The sequence below is a fragment of the Oncorhynchus clarkii genome, chromosome 7, assembly GCF_045791955.1.
Source record: "Oncorhynchus clarkii lewisi isolate Uvic-CL-2024 chromosome 7, UVic_Ocla_1.0, whole genome shotgun sequence".
Taxonomy (NCBI): Eukaryota; Metazoa; Chordata; class Actinopteri; order Salmoniformes; family Salmonidae; genus Oncorhynchus; species Oncorhynchus clarkii.
Genome location: NC_092153.1, coordinates 43,472,054 through 43,494,660, shown reverse-complemented (window position 1 = coordinate 43,494,660; position 22,607 = coordinate 43,472,054). Strand labels below are relative to the sequence as shown.

The following is a 22,607-nucleotide window of genomic DNA, read 5'->3' as shown; positions in this document are numbered from 1 at the left end:
ATGATTTGCAGTGTGAAGAACGGTCGCTCGTCGGAGAGAGAGGCCAATCACGCAGTACAGGGCAGTCAGAATCCTCCAACTGAGTGAAAAAAAACCAGAGTCCTGAATTCATTCAGGGAGAGTTTCACATTATCCTAGCGATGAGTTTGCAGAAGAATTTCTGACTCTAAGACAAAAGCGCAACTTTCGAGCACCATGCTTCTAAACGGAACGGACCAATGCGTCATCACCTCTCCCTATATCCGCACGGTCGTACAATAACTGCAGGAAATGCAGCAACATTGAAAAACACCCTGCGCACACATGAAAACATGACCTAGTCCATCCAGCAACAAGGCAGGTTGGAGAACACAACACAAACCTGAAGCCTGCACAGACGCGTTCTCTCCAGAGTCAACCAACCTCTGTGACCACAGTGACTAAGGCCTCAGTCTTAAATGGATGGTGCATCCACTGCAATTTAGTCCTATTAATTATTAAGCCGGCGATGTTGAGTATTATACAGTTCACATACTTAATAATTGGAGTTCAGTGAGTAGGTCAAGAATGATTACACACTGCATCAGACAGGCGCTGAACAGCCATTTGTTCAGTAGTAATTAGCCCCAATGATAGAGCAATGCACTGCATTAAGCGAGAGAGGATAGGACATGTTCAATCCCTTTAACACTGGGAAATTAAGACGATAATTGACAATAGTGGTCAGCCAATTCCTATGAAGACAACACAATCTTTTTCACCCTCTGATAACGGTGAAACAACTGCCGTTGTAAGATAATTGCACGGGGCAATCGTTAGTCCCGGTTTTGTTCTTAGCTCATTCATTTCAGCATGACATCAATCAAGGAAGTATTCAGTATAAAGAGACAACGGTAAAGGTTTTAAGCTAGCGTGGTGTAAAACAGCTTAGACAGAGACAGAGCCAGGTATCAGGTCGCCAGGCCGTGTAAATGGTCCCAGCGAGCAGGTGAACCTGAAGCCGGGCCCTGAGGTGCAGACATGACAGATAGAAACATGATAGCTATCAGAGGCTGGGTTTCTGACCTCCAGGCATGTCTGCTTTACAAGCCTCTCAAGGCGCCAGAGTTCATCAATAATTTACCGCGCGGCTGCTCGTGTTAACACTATCCTTAAGCGCAGTCGTTATGTATAAGAAACACACACGCGAACGTACGCATGAGCACGGACGGACACCGCATGAGGTTCTGTGGCACCTTAATTGGGGAGGACGGGCTAATGGTAATGACTGGAGCAGTAGGAGTGGAATGGTATCAAATACATCAAACATGTTCGATGCCATTCTGCTTGTTCCGTTACAGATATTATTATGAGCCGTTCTCCCCTCAGCAGCCTCTTGTGGCGCGCACACACACACACACGCACACGCACACGCACACACACACACACACACACAGATAGTGTGAATGTTATGAAATGATCCTCATTATCTCAGTTCATCATGAGAAGGTGTAATTTTGCACACAATAATGGCAGGCAAAGATCATACAATATGGTCAGTATAAGAAAGAGGATTCAAGACTGTCCAATTTCCTAGAAAGTATGGAAAGTCTAAATTAAACTCCATTTCATTTCAGTTCCTGGCACAAATATGAAGACAATGCGTGGCAGCTGTAAAAGCAAATGTGTCCTCCCACAGACATGGTGGGGAAAAGGAGCCAAGTTCTTGAACAGAGATTTACAGGTCCAGTTTATGAGCACTGGGGGCTGCTGCTCAATAAATCCTTTATCATTGGGCTTTTATTGGGAGATTATTTATTCTCAGCAGACAGATGGGGATTGTGTTAAAATCATTCTGACTGAACCAAGATGTGGTGCCATCCATATAGACGGGCACTATAATAATTGTCAATAATTGAAATATAGTTAGTAGTTTATGTGTCTATCACAAATCATGTCTGCTCCTAATGTCTATTTGTGTTTTTGTCAACTCATGAGGAGTGGGTGGCAATCCGGTATTCTCACCAGTTCAGCTGTTGCTGCTGGCAAAATAACAGGTGTAGACTAACAGTGAACTGCTTACTTACGGGCCCTTCCCTACAATGCAGAGAGAATAATATAGAAAAATAATAACACTAGGAATAAATACACAATGAGTAACAATAACTTGGCTATATACAGGGTACCAGTACAGAGGCTAGTGCAGGGGTACGAGGTAATTGAGGTAAATATGTACATATAAGTAAGGGTATAATTAGGGATAAAGTGACTAGGCAACAGGATAGATAATAAACAGTTGGATAGATAATACATGTGATGAGTCAAAAGAGTTTGTGCAAAAACTGTCAATTCAGATCGTCCGGGTAGCTATTTGGTTAACTATTTAGTAGTCTTATAGCTTGGGGGTAGAAGCTGTTCAGGATCCTGTTGGTTCCAGACTTGGTGCATCGGTACCGCTTGCTGTGCGGAAGCAGAGAGAACAATTTAAGATTTGGGTGGCTGGAATCTTTGACCATTTTTAGGGACTTCCTCTGACACTGCCAGGTATAGAGGTTCTATATGGAAGGGAGCTCGACCCCAGTGATGCACATACTACCCTCTATAGCGACTTGCGTTCGGATGCTAAGCTGTTGATTTGATGCAGCCAGACGTGATGCAGCCAGTCAAGATGCTCTCAATTGTGCAGCTGTAGAACTTTTTGAGGAACTGAGGGCCCATGCCAAATCTTTTCAGCCTCCTGAGGGGGAAGAGGCATTGTCGTGCCTTCTTTACAACTTTGTTGCTGTGTTGGGACCATGTTCAATGCTCAGCCCTCCGTTTGCTGTACTCCACGATCAGCTCCTTTGTTTGCTGACGTTGCGGGAGAAGTTGTCCTGGCACCACACTGCCAGGTCACTGACCTCCTCTCTATAGACGGTCTAATAGTTATTGGTGATCTAGCCTACCACCATTGTGTCGTCAGCAAACGTAATAATGGTGTTGGAGTCAACCGCGGCCACACAGTCGTGGGTGAACAGGGAGTACAGGAGGGGAGTAGACACGCACATGTGAGTTGTTGTTGCCCACCCTCCCACCAGGGAGCATCCCGTCAGGAAGTCCAGGATCCAGTTGCAGAGGGAGGTGTTCAGTCCCAGGGTCCTGAGCTTAGTGATGAGCTTGAAAGGCACTATGGTGTTGAACACTGAGCTGTAAGTCAATGAACAGCATACTCACACAGACCGGAGATCAATTAAGTATTGACTCTTACCTATCGAACTAAATGGTTTCCCCCATTGATTGCAGTGGAGAAATGAGACGTGAGTGTGGTGTGACTTGTATTCATGATAAGCAACGCAAAACTTTTCAGTGGAATATCTCAGCACCTATCCTCAAAACGTATCCTATTTGCTGGAGTCCCTTGTTGGAGTCGGAGAACCTAATCATGTTCAAAGAAACAGTGGACCAACAGACTTTCTATAAGCACCAGTTCAATTCCATGTTCTTAAGTGAATTGTCTGCGCGTGCATCTGGACAACAAACAACATCAGGTATCAAATGGACCACGGGATCTGTTCTGTCAGGTGTTACAGTTAAGAGTTCGAAGGACATGTGGGGCTTGTAGATCTGGGTGGAGTCCAGTGACAACGTTTACTTGCGCTCCAAGCCACTGCAGTTGTGAAGGCGTTAACATTCTGCAGTAAAAAACAAAAAAAATCCACCAGGAACAGAAAGAAAATGCAGCAGATATCACTCAATGGATTCCAGGGCATGAAGAAACAGTTGTGCTCAAACAAGCACAGTGCTTTCATTTCAGCTCTTGGAAGGTGCAGTATGTGGAGAGGCTCTGAGAGAGGTCTGACTGCTGAGGAGGGAGTGGGTTGAGAGCTCCAGCTCTATACAGGGCCTGGCAGTCTGAGGAGATGCAGGTGGCTGTCCGGACCCTGTGGTGGCCACCTCCCAAGAACCTACTACCTCTCCTGCTGTATTATCTGCTCAATACACACTGATACCCATATTTCCAACCTGCAATACATACACAACACATGCATTCTGCAAAATGTTAACATCTACTTTGCTGGTTGAGAATGCTAGAATCATGGGGCAATCTGGGAAACGATAGAGAAAATAGCTGCACATTTTCACTAGACTAATTGGTGGGAGACAAATACAAACTTGGAAGTGAGGTCTGCATAGAGACAAAGAGGATGGTCTTGCTTTTAGACTAGCCTACCACAGACTCTGTTTGGAAGCAGTTAAGTGCTGTGTGCTGTCAAAACAACATTTGGTAGATTATTGAAATCATAGACAATACTTTGTAGTCATGCCCAATCAATCAAACTGTTGCTCGAATGATGTTTTAACCATGAAGCTTGACCTTGCCACATGCTCTGGATTCCGTTTAGCTGACACGCTAGCTAAGAAATGTGAAGCTAATCATGCAGACGACCCTCTCTGTGGTGAAAATCAATAAGAATAAATATATCTGGCATAACTTCTAAATGATAAATTAGGCACAACAAAAATATTGGGAGATTGCAGAAACAAGACACATTCTCCTTCTGTTAAAACACATTGTTCAACATTAGGTGTCTTCATTTTTTCTTTTTTATCAAAGCTCCTCTCTTATCCGCAAAGTACAATCGTTCCTCACCATATGGACTCATTCACAGTGCAGTGCGGTTAAGTTTTAGCTGGAGGAGAAGAGAGGGTCTCCAGTGGAAGAGAGCCATCTGTTGGAACCCGAGTGGAGCAGAAGTCATTCTGAAGAGCGTCTCTCTCTAGGGGAGAGTCCGGAAGTGGACTAAGCAGCAGGGAAGGCCAAACCCTGTCACTGGATAGCCCAAAGACATTACAAGGACTGTACTGAGCCACAAAAACTACTGGACAATCTGAGGCTAGAGCCACAACAACAGAGGTGGAATAGGAACAAGGTGTTATGATTCTACAAGGTGTCAAATTATACTTCCTTGGTCATTATATTTTGTCGAGGAGCGGTTGAGAGTCCGGTTTTGCAACATAGTGCAAGCAGATGACGACATAGCAAGCACCTGGATAGCAATTCAAGTTACCTTTAAGTACAACTCGTTCAAATCAAAGTGTATTAGTCAGGTACACAGTTTAGCAGATGTCATAGCAGGTGCAGCAAAATGCTTCTTGTAATCATCATGTGTCTTTGACTCATCTGTGGTGTCCAGTCATCCAGGTTGTGACAGACAGCAGAGGGCTGCTGCTTCTGCCCCCGAGCCCCGCCTCATCCTACTGTCAGAGAGCTCTGCTGCCCTGCTGCTCTGTTAACCAGCCACTGGGTAGGAAGGATTTCCCCAGCAGAGATGACTGGCGGGTGTCTACCTGTAAGGATCCCCCGTGTCTCGTGTCACTGCACTGTGTAGAAGGAAATCCCCCTCACCTCCCTCCCTCTTCATACACTCAGACATCTCAATCAGGTCTGAGTGATAGTGCGGGAGACGACCAGGCTGGCGTGACGGCTGATCTGTGACGGCAGCCAGAGATAACGGATAAGACATGGAAGCCACAGCTCAGGACACTGCTCCGTCAGAGGGGGAAATAAAGAAAACTAAATTCCCAAGGAATAGATAACTTTAACAATTTTATTTGTGAAAAACTACAAGCAAAATTCATAAATATACATTTCTATATGAAGCAGAGGAAATGATAAGGTAGCCTATAAGCGTTAAGCCGTGCACATGCCAGGAAACATGTATTATTCAACATTGTATAAGCTAGTAGACAAGAAGCGGTGATCCTTTGAAATTCGCTCCATACATTTCCACATTAGTGAAGTAATGTGACCATCTCACAGGGTGACCAATGACACATGAGCAAGTAGTAAGAAAGAAAACAGAACGCAAACGAGATTAAACAAAAAAATGGATTAATATACTGACCATACATACTTTTACTGAGCATTAACTTTAAAGGCATTGTACAAGACATGGTAATACGGGAAAATGAAAAAAGCTTGTTGACAATTGCACAATAAATAAGTGATGCCGAGACAGATTTTTCACTTTAAAAAGTATGTCAAACAAAAACCAATGATAGCAAAGTTAAACAAACCATACAACTTTGTGAATAATTTCCTACCATTTTTAAAACACATTTACTTGAAGAGCAGTGCAGATGCAACACACTGGGCAGATGTCATTTCAACATCTAGTCTTGATTTACATTTGGTTGACTTGTCAACTAAGATCAATTTAACGTGAAATCAAAATAAAATATTCACCATGTCAATAAAGTTGGGTGAAAAAATGAAAAACAAATCCCTTATGTTGGACTTTTTGCAAATACAGTTTCCCCGTTGATTCAACGTCATCACATTGAATGTTTTTGTTGAAATTATGTTGAAACAACGTTGATTCAACTTCATCACATTGAATGTTTTTGTTGAAATTATGTTGAAACAACGTTGATTCAACTTCATCACATTGAATGTTTTTGTTGAAATTATGTGGAAACAACGTTGATTCAACGTCATCACATTGAATGTTTTTGTTGAAATTATGTGGAAACAACGTTGATTCAACGTCATCACATTGAATGTTTTGGTTGAAATTATGTGGAAACAACGCTGATTCAACCAGTTTTTGCCCAGTGGGAAAGTCTGGGAGAACAATGACGGTTAGCAAACTTTGGATCGGCACTGTTCTTCATGTAAATGTGTTTTGTAAAATTCCAGTGGAAATTGTTAAAAGTAGTCCTTGTGGATAGAGTTATATGGTTTGTTTAACTTTACAATCACTGGTTTTTGTTTGACATACATTTTAAAGTGAAAAAAGTGAGTCTCAGCATCACTCTTTTACGGTGGAATTGCCCTTGTATAATACATTTCAATTGGAAATTCAAGAGATTAATGTTACTCAGTCAATAAACAAGCAGTCTATATTTAGGTGTCTGACAAACAAAGCTAAAAAAAAAAATGTAACCATCTTTACACAGTAAATTAAGGTTACTGGTCGCACAAGAACAGAACTGCTTGCGCGTAAAAGAAACAAAGGAAAAATATATCAAATAAAACAACGCCATTCTAATAAAGTTTGCTCTTGCACCATTTCAGATTATACATACAAGCAAAGTTTTATATACCCAGCAAATGGCCATTTTCAATAATTTAACATACAATGAATCAATTCTATAATAATGTCACAGAAGTCAGTCATGTGAATATGGTTGCGGGTAAGGCATGTGAAAATATGGCTTTTGAAGCCAATTTCTTCTGGATTGCATTACAAAGCGAGAGTTAACATTCTCAGTAAAAATGTGACCGATAGCATATTTTTCTTCATATCTCAGCCAGACACCTCATTAATTCTGTTCACATTGCATTTTCTTTGAGTAAACCTGATCTTCTTCCTCATTCAATGTAGCCTAGAGACTCCATATCTTTGCACAAAATATAGAGTTTAAATAGATAATTATTACATATCATAATCATACAGCTGAACAGCAAAATGAAACTCAGGGAGGAGTCAGAAGAAGTTACAACTGATGCATAGGCCATACAAAGTTGATTAACTTTCAACGGATTTCATTTTTTAGTAAACTGAGGCGAGTGAGCGAAAAAAGAAAAGAAAAAAAAAGCAACCTTAGTACAACACCTAGCAACATTACCAACAGATTTCAGCCTTTTGGTAAAACGGTTTTGGAATGAGTCACAGGCCCCCACCCCATGTCAGAAGCTGGACAGCACCCTTGAAAACCTGTCCTGGCACAGTTCATTCAGTTTTAGGCACAGTACATTTTTTCAGAGGCATAGTTGTGCCATTACTAATAAGTGATGTGCCATCTGAAATAAATAGCAGTCTCCTAAAGAAATCAGACCTACTCTCCCTATTATGATCAGCTTCAGCTTCTATTTAGCTTGAATTCTACATTCTTCACATCTCCCACTAACATACAAATAGGATTTTTAGACAGCTGAAGCAAGCACAGGAAATGTGCCATATTTATCTTTCCTTAGAAATGTTTACTTTGCAGGTTGACTAGCATCTATTGAGTCATAATGTTCCATAAATTGAATGCCCAACTCTACTTGATCGACAAAACACGTTTTGTAGCCACATAATCCAGAAAGGAAGGCTATAGCTCATCTTTAGCCCCAAAAATACTGCTCACAATTCTCAAATTCTTAATTTGATTCACAGCAATTGAACCAGATCCCAACAATAGTGAAGTGGATCTTTTATTTCATCAACAAATCATTTTAAAGAATTGATACATATGAATCATTCAAAAAAAAAATATATATAAATGTGGTCAAGAAATGTGAAGCAGGCATCCGTTAAAACAGTAAATCAACTTTGTATGGCCTTATTGGACAACGAACATTGCTTATTCACAACACACAAATATGATTATCGTATCTACACTAAATAGATCGTAAAGCCTTTACTACAACACTTGCCGGTAGACTCATGGTCACGGTAAGTTAGAAGGGTATGCCTACCTTGCCTGACCTGCTTTAGAGAAGTCTATAGGGATAGATTGAACTGGCCTGCTCAGGCCAACTGGTTCTCTGCAGGGGGAGATACTGTTCAGCGGACAGTGGAGCAGAGGCTCAAAGCACAGGGCTTTACATGGCTCCAAGAGCTTCTGAACACTGCAGAGTTCCCTGCAGCTTACTGCCCATTGAATGCTTTTCATTACCTTTCATTGTTCTCCAAGTAGAGAAACTGACTTGTAATTGAATGTTAAAGTGTGGTTATTTTCTGTTCTGCTTATTCTCAGGTTTATCTAAGTAAATTCCTTATAAAATGGACAAGAATTACACCATTTAAATGGATTATATTAGTCTTTATTTAAAATGTATTTCATTTCACACATTTTATAATTGCATCTCAAATTGTTATTCATTTGTCTATGTATCATGTCATTATGAAATTCCTTTGGTCCTTCAATAAATAAAACTAAGATATACACATTTATTCTTTATACAATTTAATACAGTTAAAGAGGAAATGGTCTATTTTCATCTAAGGAGAATGAGAATTAGAACCATTTAATTGGTTATTTAGGTAAGTGTTTACTGCTTTGAAAATGCAAAACAAAAATGCAATATTATTCTATTAGCTATATCATCTACTTGCAATGTTTCTGCCTTCAATTAACCTACATATTGGAGTCTTAAATATATCTTAGCAGAAAAAGTCACTCAAATCAATTCTCAAATTGTCATGAACTGTCCAGGCCTTTGCACTAAACAAACCGGAAAAATCACAACTTTGTAAACCAGAGCATTCAAAAAAAATACATTAGTAAACGTTCGCTAGGACTTCTAAAAACCTGAAGTCCCTTAGCATCAGTTGGATATCATAAACGGTATATGGCATCACTATATTACAGTTCAAACTGTGGTCTTGACAGGTGGATCTGAACTTGACCTTTTCTTCAGTCATTACAGAAATAAAAAAAGGTACCACACCTTTCCTCAACTGGCTACCCAATATTAAAGCGACGGAATGCAAAAACATCAACAACTTTAGTGTTTTTCACAATAGCCTACACTATAGAGTTAAGGACAGGAGACACAGACTGTATAAGATATATAGCATCTATCAGACTAAATGATAGACAAAGGTTTGGGTGTGTGTTGAGTTGACATTGTAGGCCCTTCAAATCAAAACAAAGCAGGTGACCTTTATATGCTGCACATTCACCTCTACACATCAACCTGAAAGACCACATGGAGGTTCAAACTAAAATCAGACACGAGTGTAAGAGAGTGAGTGAGAGAGAGTGTGTGAAAGAGGCAGAGAGAAAGAGAGCAAGAGAGCATTTCTGGGTTATTAGCACTTTTGTTGGCTCGTGTGAATGACAGTCCCACGTTGGAAACTGTTTCACAGTGTATCGATGTAGCACCAGTGTTGTGGTCTCAAGTGTCTTGTCCCATCCTACCAGTTCAACCATGAAAACAAGTGAGAGATGGGGTACAACTACACAGCAAAGCCTCAACAAAAGAAAAGTCTCAAAGTATAAGGGTGCAACAAGTAATAAATAAGGGTCATGTTTCAGAGTTGCTAAAATGGTGGTGGTTATTTTGTACAGCAGATCATTTCTTTGCACAAAAACAAAATGTCGGCCGCACATCCACGTACAAATATCAAACAATACATACAAGTGTCAGGATGCCACCAGTGGGGGCGCTATTCCCATCAGCCCCACTCTCCCGCCTGGGCCATGCTCAACGTGTACCCATGATTGGACGTTTCTCCATTAGGCGCATGCCATGGGCTGCTCCAATCAGAAGGCAGACAGCTCCAATCAGCTAGCTCTCTCAGCATCCTGGGACGGTGATGGAAGGAAGGCGGAGGCAGGAGGAAGGAAGGTGAAATATCTCCCCCTAAGGGATCCCATCCACAGAGTCTTCACGGAGCACCTAGACTGGAGGGCTCAGAAGGACTCGTCGTGCCCCACAGAGAGCTCTCCTTTGGGGGTGGAGGCGCGAGACGAGCTCTTGTCCATGCTCTCGGAGCCGGAGCTCTGGTGCCGCTGCTCGGAGCCCGAGCTGGACGTCACGGTGGACGAGGATGTGGACGAGGAGCGGGTCTTCTCCTTAAAGTCCGTTATGATGACTGTCACGTTCCCCACCGTTATGGCTAGCTGCTGAGCGGTGCTCCGGTCAATGTTCTTCAGTTTGGGCCTGGTCAGCAGGAGGGAAACACAGGGTTAGGATTACATTGATAAAACTGCCTTACTAAGATACAACCACATTAAGGTGTGTAGTACAGTGTGGGTGGTTAGACGCAACCGCTCATTTCAATGTATACTACAAGGCCAACAGGAGTAAGAGGGAGAAAGAGAGAGTAGAACATGAAATAGCATTTATGAATCACTTGAGTTTGATTTGGGGATTTTGACAATGAAGTCCTTTTCTACATACCCAGAGTCAGATGAATTAGTGGATACCATTTTTGTGTCTCAGTGTGCAGTGCGAAGAAAGTAGCTAACTAGTGTTAGCACAATTGCTTACTAGCATTAGTGCAATGCCTGGAAGTATATGGTAACAGCTAGCATGCTCCCCTAGACTTCCAGCCATTGCGCTAACGCTAGTTAGCATTGGCCCACTACCTCTAACTTCCTTCATACTGGATGCATAGACATAACAATGGTATCCATGAGTTCATCTGACTCTGGGGAAGTAGATAAAGTAGGTAATTGGCAAAATTTCGAAGTGTCCCTTTAAAGCGGCAATCAGCAGTTGAAACAATAACAGTGTTCTCCCCACCTCCGTTTCGGGAAAAAGCTGAGAGATAGGGCTGGAGAAATGTAAGCACAAACTCATATACAAAGCTATGGATCCATTATATAATTTTTTTAAGTTTTAACCATGTATTGAGACTATAGTTCTTGTTCACATTTACTTTGTTTACAAACATTGGAGTAAAACAAGCTTATGAGACATTTATAGGTTATATTCTTCAAGCATCCATGGGAACATGTAGCAACTGCTGATGGCCCCTTTTAGAATATCTTGTACGAGTTCCAATTAAAAAAGTGCCATGACAGGTTCTCACAATGTCCAAATGGAAGATAAGGTCAGTACTAGTAGTGGAATACATCTGTAAGAGAAGAATCACCCACCTGGAGATGTGAGAGTTGTTGATCTTGGTTGTTGACTCCCCAGACTGTATGCTGGGTAAGCTCTGATGAACGTCTGTCTTGGGTCTGCACAGAAACAGAAAACACAGAGGAGTATATTATATACACTGCTCAAAACAATACAGGGAACACTTAAACACAGTGTAACTCCAAGTCAATCACACTTCTGTGAAATCAAACTGTCCACGTAGGAAGCAACACTGATTGACAATAAATTTCACATGCTGTTGTGCAAATGGAATAGACAACAGGTGGAAATTATAGGCAATTAGCAAGACACCCCTAATAAAGGAGTGGTTCTGCAGGTGGTAACCACAGACCACTTCTCAGTTCCTATGCTTCCTGGCTGATGTTTTGGTCACTTCTGAATGCTGGCGATGCTTTCACTCCAGTGGTAGCATGAGACGGAGTCTACAACCCACACAAGTGGCTCAGGTAGTGCAGCTCATCCAGGATGGCACATCAATGCGAGCTGTGGCAAGAAGGTTTGCTGTGTCTGTCAGCGTAGTGTCCAGAGCATGGAGGCGCTACCAGGAGACAGGCCAGTACATCAGGAGACGTGGAGGAGGCCGTAGGAGGGCAACAACCCAGCAGCAGGACCGCTACCTCCGCCTTTGTGCAAGGAGGAGTACTGCCAGAGCACTGCAAAATGACCTCCAGCAGGCCACAAATGTGCATGTGTCTGCTCAAACGGTCAGAAACAGACTCCATGAGGGTGGTATGAGGGCCCGACGTCCACAGGGGGGGGTTGTGCTTACAGCCCAACACCGTGCGGGACGTTTGGCATTTGCCAGAGAACACCAAGATGGGCAAATTCGCCACTGGCGCCCTGTGCTCTTCACAGATGAAAGCAGGTTCACACTGAGCACGTGACAGTCTGGAGACGCCATGGAGAACGTTCTGCTGCCTGCAACCTCCTCCAGCATGACGGTTTGGCGGTGGGTCAGTCGGTGTGGGGTGGCATTTCTTTGGGGGGCCGCACAGCCCTCCATGTGCTCGCCAGAGGTAGCCTGACTGCCATTAGGTACCGAGATGAGATCCTCAGACCCCTTGTGAGACCATATGCTGGTGCGGTTGGCCCTGGGTTCCTCCTAATGCAAGACAATGCTAGACCTCATGTGGCTGGAGTGTGTCAGCAGTTCCTGCAAGAGGAAGGCATTGATGCTATGGACTGGCCCGCCCGTTCCCCAGACCTGAATCCAATTGAGCACATCTGGGACATCATGTCTCGCTCCATCCACCAACGCCACGTAGCACCACAGACTGTCCAGGAGTTGGCGGATGCTTAGTCCAGGTCTAGGAGGAGATCCCTCAGGAGACCATCCGCCACCTCATCAGGAGCATGCCCAGGCGTTGTACGGAGGTCATACAGGCACGTGGAGGCCACACACACCACTGAGCCTCATTTTGACTTGTTTTCAGGACATTACATCAAAGTTGGATCAGCCTGTAGTGTGGTTTTCCACTTTAATTTTGAGTGTGACTCCAAATCCAGACCTCCATGGGTTGATAAATTTGATTTCCATTGATAATTTTTGTGTGATTTTGTTGTCAGCACATTCAACTACGTAAAGAAAAAAGTATTTAATAAGAATATTTCATTCATTCAGATCTAGGATGTGTTATTTTAGTGTTCCCTTTATTTTTTTGAGCAGTGCACACACACACACACACACACACACACACACACATATATATATATATATAGGTTTTTTCTTTAGGGGGTAGATCAGCTTTAATATTGCAGATTGTCGTTTCCATCAATGTAATTGTCTGCATCACTTCCAATCCTCCTTATCTTTTTTTGCAAATACACATACATACAGTTGAAGTCGGAAGTTTACATACAACTTAGCCAAATACATTTAAACTCAGTTTCACAATAATAATGTGAAATGTAGTAGAGAGAATGATTATTTCAGCTTTTATTTCTTTCGTCACATTCCCAGTAAGTCAGAAGTTTACATACACTCAATTAGTATTTGGTAGCATTGCCTTTAAATTGTTTAACTTGGGTCAAACGTTTCAGGAAGCCTTCTACAAGCTTTCCACAATAAGTTGGGTGAATTTTGGCCCATTCCTCCTGACAGAGCTGGTGTAACAGAGTCAGGTTTGTAGGCCTCCTTGCTCACACACGCTTTTTCAGTTCTGCCCACACATTTTCATGAGGCCAGGGCTTTGTGATGGCCACTCCAATACCTTGACTTTGTTGTCCTTAGGCCATTTGACAACTTTCAAAGTATGCTTGGGGTCAATGTACATTTGGAAGACCCATTTGCGACCAAGCTTTAACTTCCTGACTGATGTTGCTTCAATATTTACACATCATTTGCCTTCCTCATGTTGCCATCTATTTTGTGAAGTGCACCAGTCCCTCCTGCAGCAAAGCACCCCCACAACATGTGTCATGTACAAAGTAGATGTTAACTATAGTTTTGGCAAGTCGGTTAGGACAAGACATTTGTGGAGTGGTTGAAAAACAAGTTAATGACTCCAACCTAAGTGTATGTAAACTTCCAACTTCAACTGTATATACAGTGGGGCAAAAAAGTATTTAGTCAGCCACCAATTGTGCAAGTTCTCCCACTTAAAAATATGAGAGAGGCCTGTAATTTTCATCATAGGTACACTTCAACTATGACAGACAAAATGAGAAGAAAAAAAATCCAGAAAATCACATTGTAGGATTTTTAATTAATTTATTTGCAAATTATGGTGGAAAATAAGTATTTGGTCACCTACAAACAAGCAAGATTTCTGGCTCTCATAGACCGGTAACAACTTCTTTAAGAGGCTCCTCTGTCCTCCACTCGTTACCTGTATTAATGGCATGTTTGAACTTGTTATCAGTATAAAAGACACCTGTCCACAACCTCAAACAGTCACACTCCAAACTCCACTATGGCCAAGACCAAAGAGCTGTCATAGGACACCAGAACCAAAATTGTAGACCTGCACCAGGCTGGGAAGACTGAATCTGCATTACGTAAGCAGCTTGGTTTGAAGAAATCAACTGTGGGAGCAATTATTAGGAAATGGAAGACATACAAGACCACTGATAATCTCCCTCGATCTGGGGCTCCACGCAAGATCTCACCCAGTGGGGTCAAAATGATCACAAGAACAGTGAGCAAAAATCCCAGAACCACACGGGGGGCAACCTAGTGAATGACCTGCAGAGAGCTGGGACCAAAGTAACAACGCCTACCATCAGTAACACACTACGCCGCCAGGGACTCAAATCCTGCAGTGCCAGACGTGTCCCCCTGCTTAACCTCTTGGATCTCTAGGGGCGCTATTTCATTTTTGGATAAAAAACGTTCCCGTTTTAAGCGCGATATTTTGTCACAAAAAGATGCTCGACTATGCATATTCTTGACAGTTTTTGAAAGAAAACACTCTGAAGTTTCAGAATCTGCAAAGATATTGTCTGTAAGTGCCCCAGAACTCATTCTACAGGCGAAACCAAGATGATGCGTCAACCAGGAAACTAGCAGAATTTCTGAAGCTCTGTTTTCCATTGTCTCCTTATATGGCTGTGATTGCGCAAGGAATGAGCCTACACTTTCTGTCGTTCCCCCAAGGTCTTAGCAGCATTGTGACGTATTTGTAGGCATATCATTGGAAGATTGACCATAAGAGACTACATTTTCCAAGTGTCCGCCTGGTGTCCTGCGTGGAATTCGGTGCGCAATTGCCAGCTGCTTGTACTTTTCCATTTGATTGAGGGGAGAAACCATGCGTCCAAGAACGATATATCAATGAAGAGATATGTGAAAAACACCTTGAGGATTGATTCTAAACAACGTTTGCCATGTTTTCAGTCGATATTATGGAGTTAATTTGGAAAAAAGTTAGCGTTTTGAGGACTGAATTTTCGTTTTGTTTTTGGTAGCCAAATGTGATGTATAAAACGGAGCTATTTCCAATACACAAAGAATCTTTTTGGAAAAACTGAGCATCTGCTATCTAACAGAGTATCCTCATTGAAAACATCAGAAGTTCTTCAAAGGTAAATGATTTTATTTGAAGGCTTTTATGTTTTTGTTGAAATGTTGCGTGCTGGATGCTAACGCTAATGCTAACGCTAAATGCTACGCTAGCTAGCTACTTTTACACAAATTATTGTTTTCCTATGGTTGAGAAGCATATTTTGAAAATCTGAGATGACAGTGTTGTTTACAAAAGGCTAAGCTTGAGAGATGGCATATTTATTTCATTTCATTTGCGATTTTCATGAATAGTTAACGTTGCGTTATGGTAATGAGCTTGAGTCTGTATTCCTGATACCGGATCCGGGATGGGGAGATCCAAGAGGTTAAGCCAGTACATGTCCAGGCCAGTCTGAAGTTTGCTAGAGAGCATTTGGATGATCCAGAAGAAGATTGGGAGAATGTCATATGGTCAGATGAAACCAAAATATAACTTTTTGGTAAAAACTCAACTCGTCGTGTTTGGAGGACAAAGAATGCTGAGTTGCATCCAAAGAACACCATACCTACTGTGAAGCATGGGGGTGGAAACATCATGCTTTGGGGCTGTTTCTCTGCAAAGGGACCAGGACGACTGATCCGTGTAAAGGAAAGAATGAATGGGGCCATGTATCGTGAGATTTTGAGTGAAAACCTCCTTCCATCAGCAAGGGCATTGAATATGAAACGTGGCTGGGTCTTTCAGCATGACAATGATCCCAAACACACCGCCCAGGCGAAAACCTCCTTCCATCAGCAAGGGCATTGAATATGAAACGTGGCTGGGTCTTTCAGCATGACAATGATCCCAAACACACCGCCCAGGCAACGAAGGAGTGGCTTCGTAAGAAGCAGTTCAGGGTCCTGAAGTGGCCTAGCCAGTCTTCAGCTCTCAACCCCATAGAAAATCTTTGGAGGGAGTTGAAAGTGTGTTGCCCAGCAACAGCCCCAAAATATCCCTGCTCTAGAGGAGATCTGCATGGAGGAATGGGCCAAAATAGCAGCAACAGTGTGTGAAAACCTTGTGAAGACTTACAGAAAATGTTTGACCTCTGTCATTGCCAACAAAGGGTATATAACAAAGTAGAGATAAACTTTAGTTAATGACCAAAAACATATTTTCCACCATAATTTGCAAATACATTTATTAGAAATCCTACAATGTGATTTTCTGGATTTTTTCTTATCATTTTGTCTGTCATAGTTGAAGTGCACCTATGATGAAAATTACAGGCCTCTCTCATCTTTAAGTGGGAGAACTTGCACAATTGGTGGCTGACTAAATACTTTTTTGCCCCACTGTACATGTTATGGGCACAGTATGCTTTACACTAGTTATCTTGTTATTAGTCCCAACCTTCAGCTCCATTCAACCCCTCCAATTTATCTCTTAACACCATCCATATTGGATTCTATTTGCCATATATTTTTCAACTGTGCTGTTTAACAAAAGTTATGAACCTTTCTATTTTCATTGTTTCTACAGATTGTAAATTGTAAATAAACATTTTTGCAAAAAGTATTATTATATTATTGATCGATTGACTAACTTTTCAGATCGCCCAGTAGTGCTATCTGCAGGGTTATTTTCAGGTAAATGTTGCAAATCTTCAGCTATTGCTGGACCTGTGACCAAAAGCAAGCTACATATGGATAGTACCGAAACAAATGATCTAATGATTCTGCCTCTTCGCAGTAAAATCTGCAGAGCTTGGAAGGTTGTATCGCACATATAAATAACATTCTATTGGTTGCAAGAATTCTGTATAATAATTAAAATGTAAAAAAATCTACGTTTTGAATCCGGCATTTGGTTTTGCTTATCAGTTCATAAACCATGCGCCATGGAATTGGTACATCAAAAATCTAAACTATTTTGCAATCTATATGGCACAGCTGTACATTTCTTGGTCCTTAAATTAAATTGGTATACCTTATATATATTACAGTTTTCTTTAACCAATTATGGTATTTAATGCAGGGCCGACAGACAAGTTCCATACTTTTGCCCACTTACACTTCCCTCTTCTATTTTTGCGGTAACGCTGCAATTGTTTTAGTTAGCTGCATGTATGACAATTTACTTAAGATTATAGCTTTTTTTTTATTCAAACAAATTCATAAAAAAATCTAATATTATATTTGAGTTTAACCACAATATTTGTTGTATTATTTGTTCTGTCTTTTCTGGTGGATTAAATTGAAATTGCAACCAATGGCTTATTTTAAAAATAGCGATATTTGAGAGATGATTTCCTTTTCAAATAACAATGTGAGAGGTTATAATCTGAATAAAGGGAAAAACATTATTTCATGAACATAGGGTGAGACAATCTTACTAATTTTCTAGAGAAGTTCAGATTTAAGTATAACTTTAGTATGCCTGAAGCCATTATTGAGAGGTCTAATGCTTTAATATTTAAGACTTTTTGCCCTCCGAATGTATAGTCATTATATAGGCCTGTTTAAATTTTGCCTTCCTTGCCATTCCAAATTAAATTGAATCTTTTTTTCCTCATACAATAAGAAAAAGACAACTGTTCTCCAGGTGTAGGCAAGACCATAAGCAAATAGGTAAACTGGGATATGACTAAAGAGTTAATCAGGGAGGTTTTTCCACAAATAGAAGGGTATTTACCTTTCTATGGTAGCAAGATCTTATGTATTTTACTAACCTTTTATAAAAATGTATTGGAGTGAGATTATTTATTTTGGGATATGTATACCGAGTATATCCACAACACCATTAGACCATTTTATTGGTAAACTACATGGTAATGTAAAAGTTGTATTTTTTTGTGATCCAATATGTAATTTAGTACACTTATCAATCGGTTGTAATCCAGAAAGGTTAGGAAAATGATCTAGATCCTCTGAGGCTGTGGAGTGATCCCAGTTGTGGATCTTAAAAAAAAAACATGAATCATCAGTGTACAATGACACCTTTGTTTTTCAGCCCTGTATTTCTATTCACTTGATATTATTGTTGGATCTGATTTTAATAGCTAACATTTCGATGGCCATAATAAATAGATATGCTGATAGTGGACAACCTTGTTTTACTCCTATCGACAGTTTAAAACTTTCTAAGTAGCCATTATTTACTATTTTACACCTAGGGTTACTATACACGATTTTAACCCATTTTATAAAGAGATTCTCCAAAATTGAAATGTTCCAGGCATTTCTCTAAAAACTCCAGTCATACTTTATCAAAAGCCTTTTCAAAGTCAGCTATGAATAGCAGGCCTGGTTTCCCAGATTTTTCAGTGTTTCCAGTACTTGCCTTATATTATCTCCAATGTAAAAAAAACAAAACCTGTCTGATTAGAATGAATAATGTCTGACAAATAATGTCTGACAATAAATCACTGAAGTGTAAGATGCCTCCAATTTTTTTTTTTTAAAGGACTGGATCTTTATATTTCCCACTTGTATCCTGTTTCAGTAATAATGGAATCAGACCTTGTTGAGTGTCTGATTATCTACCATTTACATAAGAGTGGTTAAAACATGCTAATAACGGTCCTCTGAGTATATCAAAAAAGGTTTGGTATACCTGAAATGGTATATGCCATCCAGCCCTGAAGTTATCCCAGTTAAAGGCTTTAATTGCATCAAGAAGTTCCTTCTCTATAATTTCACCTTCACATGAGTCTTTCTGTATGGCTGTTCATTTAAAGTTATTAATAGAAAAAATGTCCATACAATTAGCTTCGGTTAAAAGGCGCTGAAGGAGACAAATGAAAACACATGCTTTAAAGTACTTCGCTTCCTCTTCCAAAATATCATTTCGTGAATCATTGGTGACTCCGTCATTTGTAACAAGTTTCAGTAAATTATTTTTGGGAGGATTTCTATGTTGAAGATTAAAAAATAATTTGGTGCATTTTCCCCCATATTCCATTCAGTTTGCTTTATTATTATTATTAATATATTACACTTGATCCTTGTTGAATAAGTTCCTCCATTTCTTTTTGAATTGCATGGCCTCTAAAGGCATATTTAAAAGTGGCCCATACAATAAGCGGATTTGCTGTACCTATGTTATAAATTCCTCTGTCCTAGTTAAAAACAAGTTATCATCCAATAGGCTTTGATTAAATTTCCAATATCCTCACCCACGTGGAAATTCAGTAAGAGTAATGTAATGTCTCCTTCAGCTTATTTGATGGTCTGACCACAGAGGAGTATATTAGTAAAGTTCATGTCTGGAGAGGAAAAATGCTTACACAGACAATGAACAGACATCTTACTCCTTTATAAACACACACTGACCTCATCTTTTTGATGCTGGGTTTCTTGGCAACGGGCCTGGCTGGGCTGCTCTCTTTGATGCTGGGTTTCTTGGCAACGGGCCTGGCTGGGCTGCTCTCTTTGATGCTGGGTTTCTTGGCGATGGGCCTGGCTGGGCTGCTCTCTTTGATGCTGGGTTTCTTGGCGATGGGGCTGGCAGGGCTGCTCTCTTTGATGCTGGGTTTCTTGGCGATGGGCCCGGCTGGGCTGCTCTCTTTTATGCTGGGTTTCTTGGCAATGGGGCCAGCTGGGCTGCTCTCTTTTATGCTGGGTTTCTTGGCAATGGGGCCGGCTGGGCTGCTCTCTTTAATGCTGGGTTTCTTGGCGATGGGCCCGGCTAGGCTGCTCTCTTTGATGCTGGGTTTCTTGGCTATAGGCCCGGCTAGGCTGATCTCTTTGATGCTGGGTTTCTTGGCGATGGGCCTGGCTAGGCTGATCTCTTTCCCTTTTTCTTTCTCCTCCTCTTGCTCTGGCTTTTCTGCTTGGTCGTTTTCCGGCTTCTCCTTATTGCTCTCGTCTTTATCCAGGGGAGGTTCTCCTTCTACTTCTGGCTTCACTCTCTCCAGAAACTCTCCCTCGGGGTGCTCCCCCTCCCCGTCCAAGAGCTCCCCGTCCGGGCCATGCTCCCTCTCAGGCCTCTCCTTCCTCTCCTTCTTGGGCGGGGGAGGCATCGCGTACTGTTGAGCCACCTGCTGGGCCACCAGCTGGGAGTTGATCCTGGGTTTCCTGTAGAGGCCAGGGCACAAATAGGGATTAGCAGGCAGCAGAGACTCCAGGCTCAGCTTTCTCAGGACAAGATGACCATGAGCAGCCCCTGCCTGACCACATAGCAACACACACACCCTCTCTGCATCATCTTATAAGGAGTTTGCTGGATTGAGTCACAGTGCCTCTGTGGAGTGAAAGGGTTAATGAACACACACTGCTGGCTGACTGGATGCAAGTGACAGCTCTTGGTCGGGCTGGTCTGTTTGAAGAGTAATCTCACTAGCTCAGTGCTATAATAAAATGAATGTGGGGATCACAAGGTGGGACAGTTGCAGCATGTCATTTACGTCCTCTAATCTGATTACTGCAGCGTTGGCCCCATTTGTCACAGACTGGGATACACAGAGACGTGCAGCCGCTCACTTACTAGCTGGCTAGCCCACCAGAGCAGAAAGAAGTCACTCTCTGTGGCTCTTTGTCGTCACACACACAGACACACCTAGCCTATTCTCTTTGAGCCAAACCATTCTCGTTCAGCAGGCAAATGCGTTATGAGTGAGAGGTGGAGACAAATGAGTGCCTTGGTGGATGAATAAAAATATCTAGGATAAAGGGCTCATTGGGAGCTCATCACTCTTCATCCTGAGAGGTTAGAAGAGGTACTTCATGGGGGGAAAAAAACCAAACACTTCAGGCAACTGAATGAGAATGCGAGGATTATCGTGTGAATAACTTCCGACTAGGGGCTGTTCTTAGTCCGACACGAAGCGGAAGGTCAGGGAAACAGCCCTTTGGAGGGTGATATTAACAATAATTCCCAGGTTATTGCTTTTATAAAACAGTTACTAACATATTTTTCTAAAGATTACATATTTTCATTCAAATTTTTAAGGGCCTCCCGAGTGGTGCAGCAGTCTAAGGCGCTGTATCGCAATGCTAGTGGCGTCACTACAGATCCGGGTTCGATCCCGGGCTGTGTCGCAGCCGGCCGCGACTGGGAGACCCAAGAGGCAGCGCACAACGTTCCCAGCGTCGCCCAGGTTAGGGGAGGGCTTGGCCGGCCGGGATGTCCTTGTCCCATCGCAATCTAGCGACTCCTGTGGCGGGCGAACGCATGCACGATGACACGGTCGCCAGTTGGACAGTTTTTCCTCCAAAACATTGGCGCGGCTGGCATCTGGGTTAAGCGAGCAGTGTGTCAAGAAGCAGTGCGGATTGGTAGGGTCGTGTTTAGGAGGACGCATGGCTCTTGACCTTCGCCTCTCCCGAGTCTGTACGTGAGTTGCAGCAATGGGACAAAACTAACTACGAATTGGATATCATGAAATTGGGGAGAAAAAAAAGGTGCAAAAAGTACAAATATGAGTAAATTCATTTTTTTCATCCTTCCACAATATTGTCCGGGCAAAAGTCATTAGCCAAATGAACTGGTTGTCCATTCCAAATGTTCTAAGCAAAAAAGGATGCCATGCAGGCTATAGTAGCTACTCATCCATTGCTAGCTAGCCAACTAGATCAAACACAATCACAGCAAGCAGCTGAAATGACAGCAAATTTCTTTTACCTTTGTTTCTATTGCCATTTCTTTGGATTTATCCATTATAATCATCCTGATAAATAAATTCACCCGGCTCAGAAGATATCAGTCTCTTCACATTCATTCTTTCTAAAGCAGGTGAAGATCGCAAAAAAAAATGCAACATTGTTGCACAGGTCAACGAGAAAGGCAGCAAGGTTTAGACTAGAGGTCTAATTGGCATGGCCGATTAATTAGGGCCGACTTCAAGTTCTCATAACAAATCGGTAATCGGCCTTTTTGGTCGCCGATTATATTGCAATCCACGAGGAGACTGCGTGGAAGGCTGACCACCTGTTACGCAAGTGCAGCATCAAAAGGACATTGTGAATGCAAGGAGCCAAGCTAAGTAATAGGCTAGCATTAAAACTTACATACAGATAAAGTCAGAAGTTTACATACACCTTAGCCAAATACATTTAAACTCAGTTTCACAATTCCTGACATTTACTCCTGGTAAAAATTCCCTGTCTTAGGATCACCACGTTATTTTAAGAATG

The 22,607-nt window shown here is 41.8% G+C and overlaps 1 protein-coding gene across 1 annotated transcript in view; it reads right to left on the bottom strand.

Annotated features, from left to right (window-relative positions):
- Positions 1 to 8,730: 8,730 nt before the first annotated feature.
- LOC139413347 (RING1 and YY1-binding protein B-like) overlaps positions 8,731 to 22,607 on the bottom strand; it is a 40,078-nt gene continuing 26,201 nt past the window's right edge. Inside the window, exons 3-5 of the mRNA XM_071160594.1 lie at positions 19,806 to 20,549; positions 11,539 to 11,622; positions 8,731 to 10,597 (exon numbers count right to left, since the gene is read on the bottom strand). Coding sequence (XP_071016695.1) covers positions 10,348 to 10,597; positions 11,539 to 11,622; positions 19,806 to 20,549 — 1,078 coding nt within the window. The 3' untranslated portion in view covers positions 8,731 to 10,347. The remainder of the gene's footprint in view (positions 10,598 to 11,538; positions 11,623 to 19,805; positions 20,550 to 22,607) is intronic.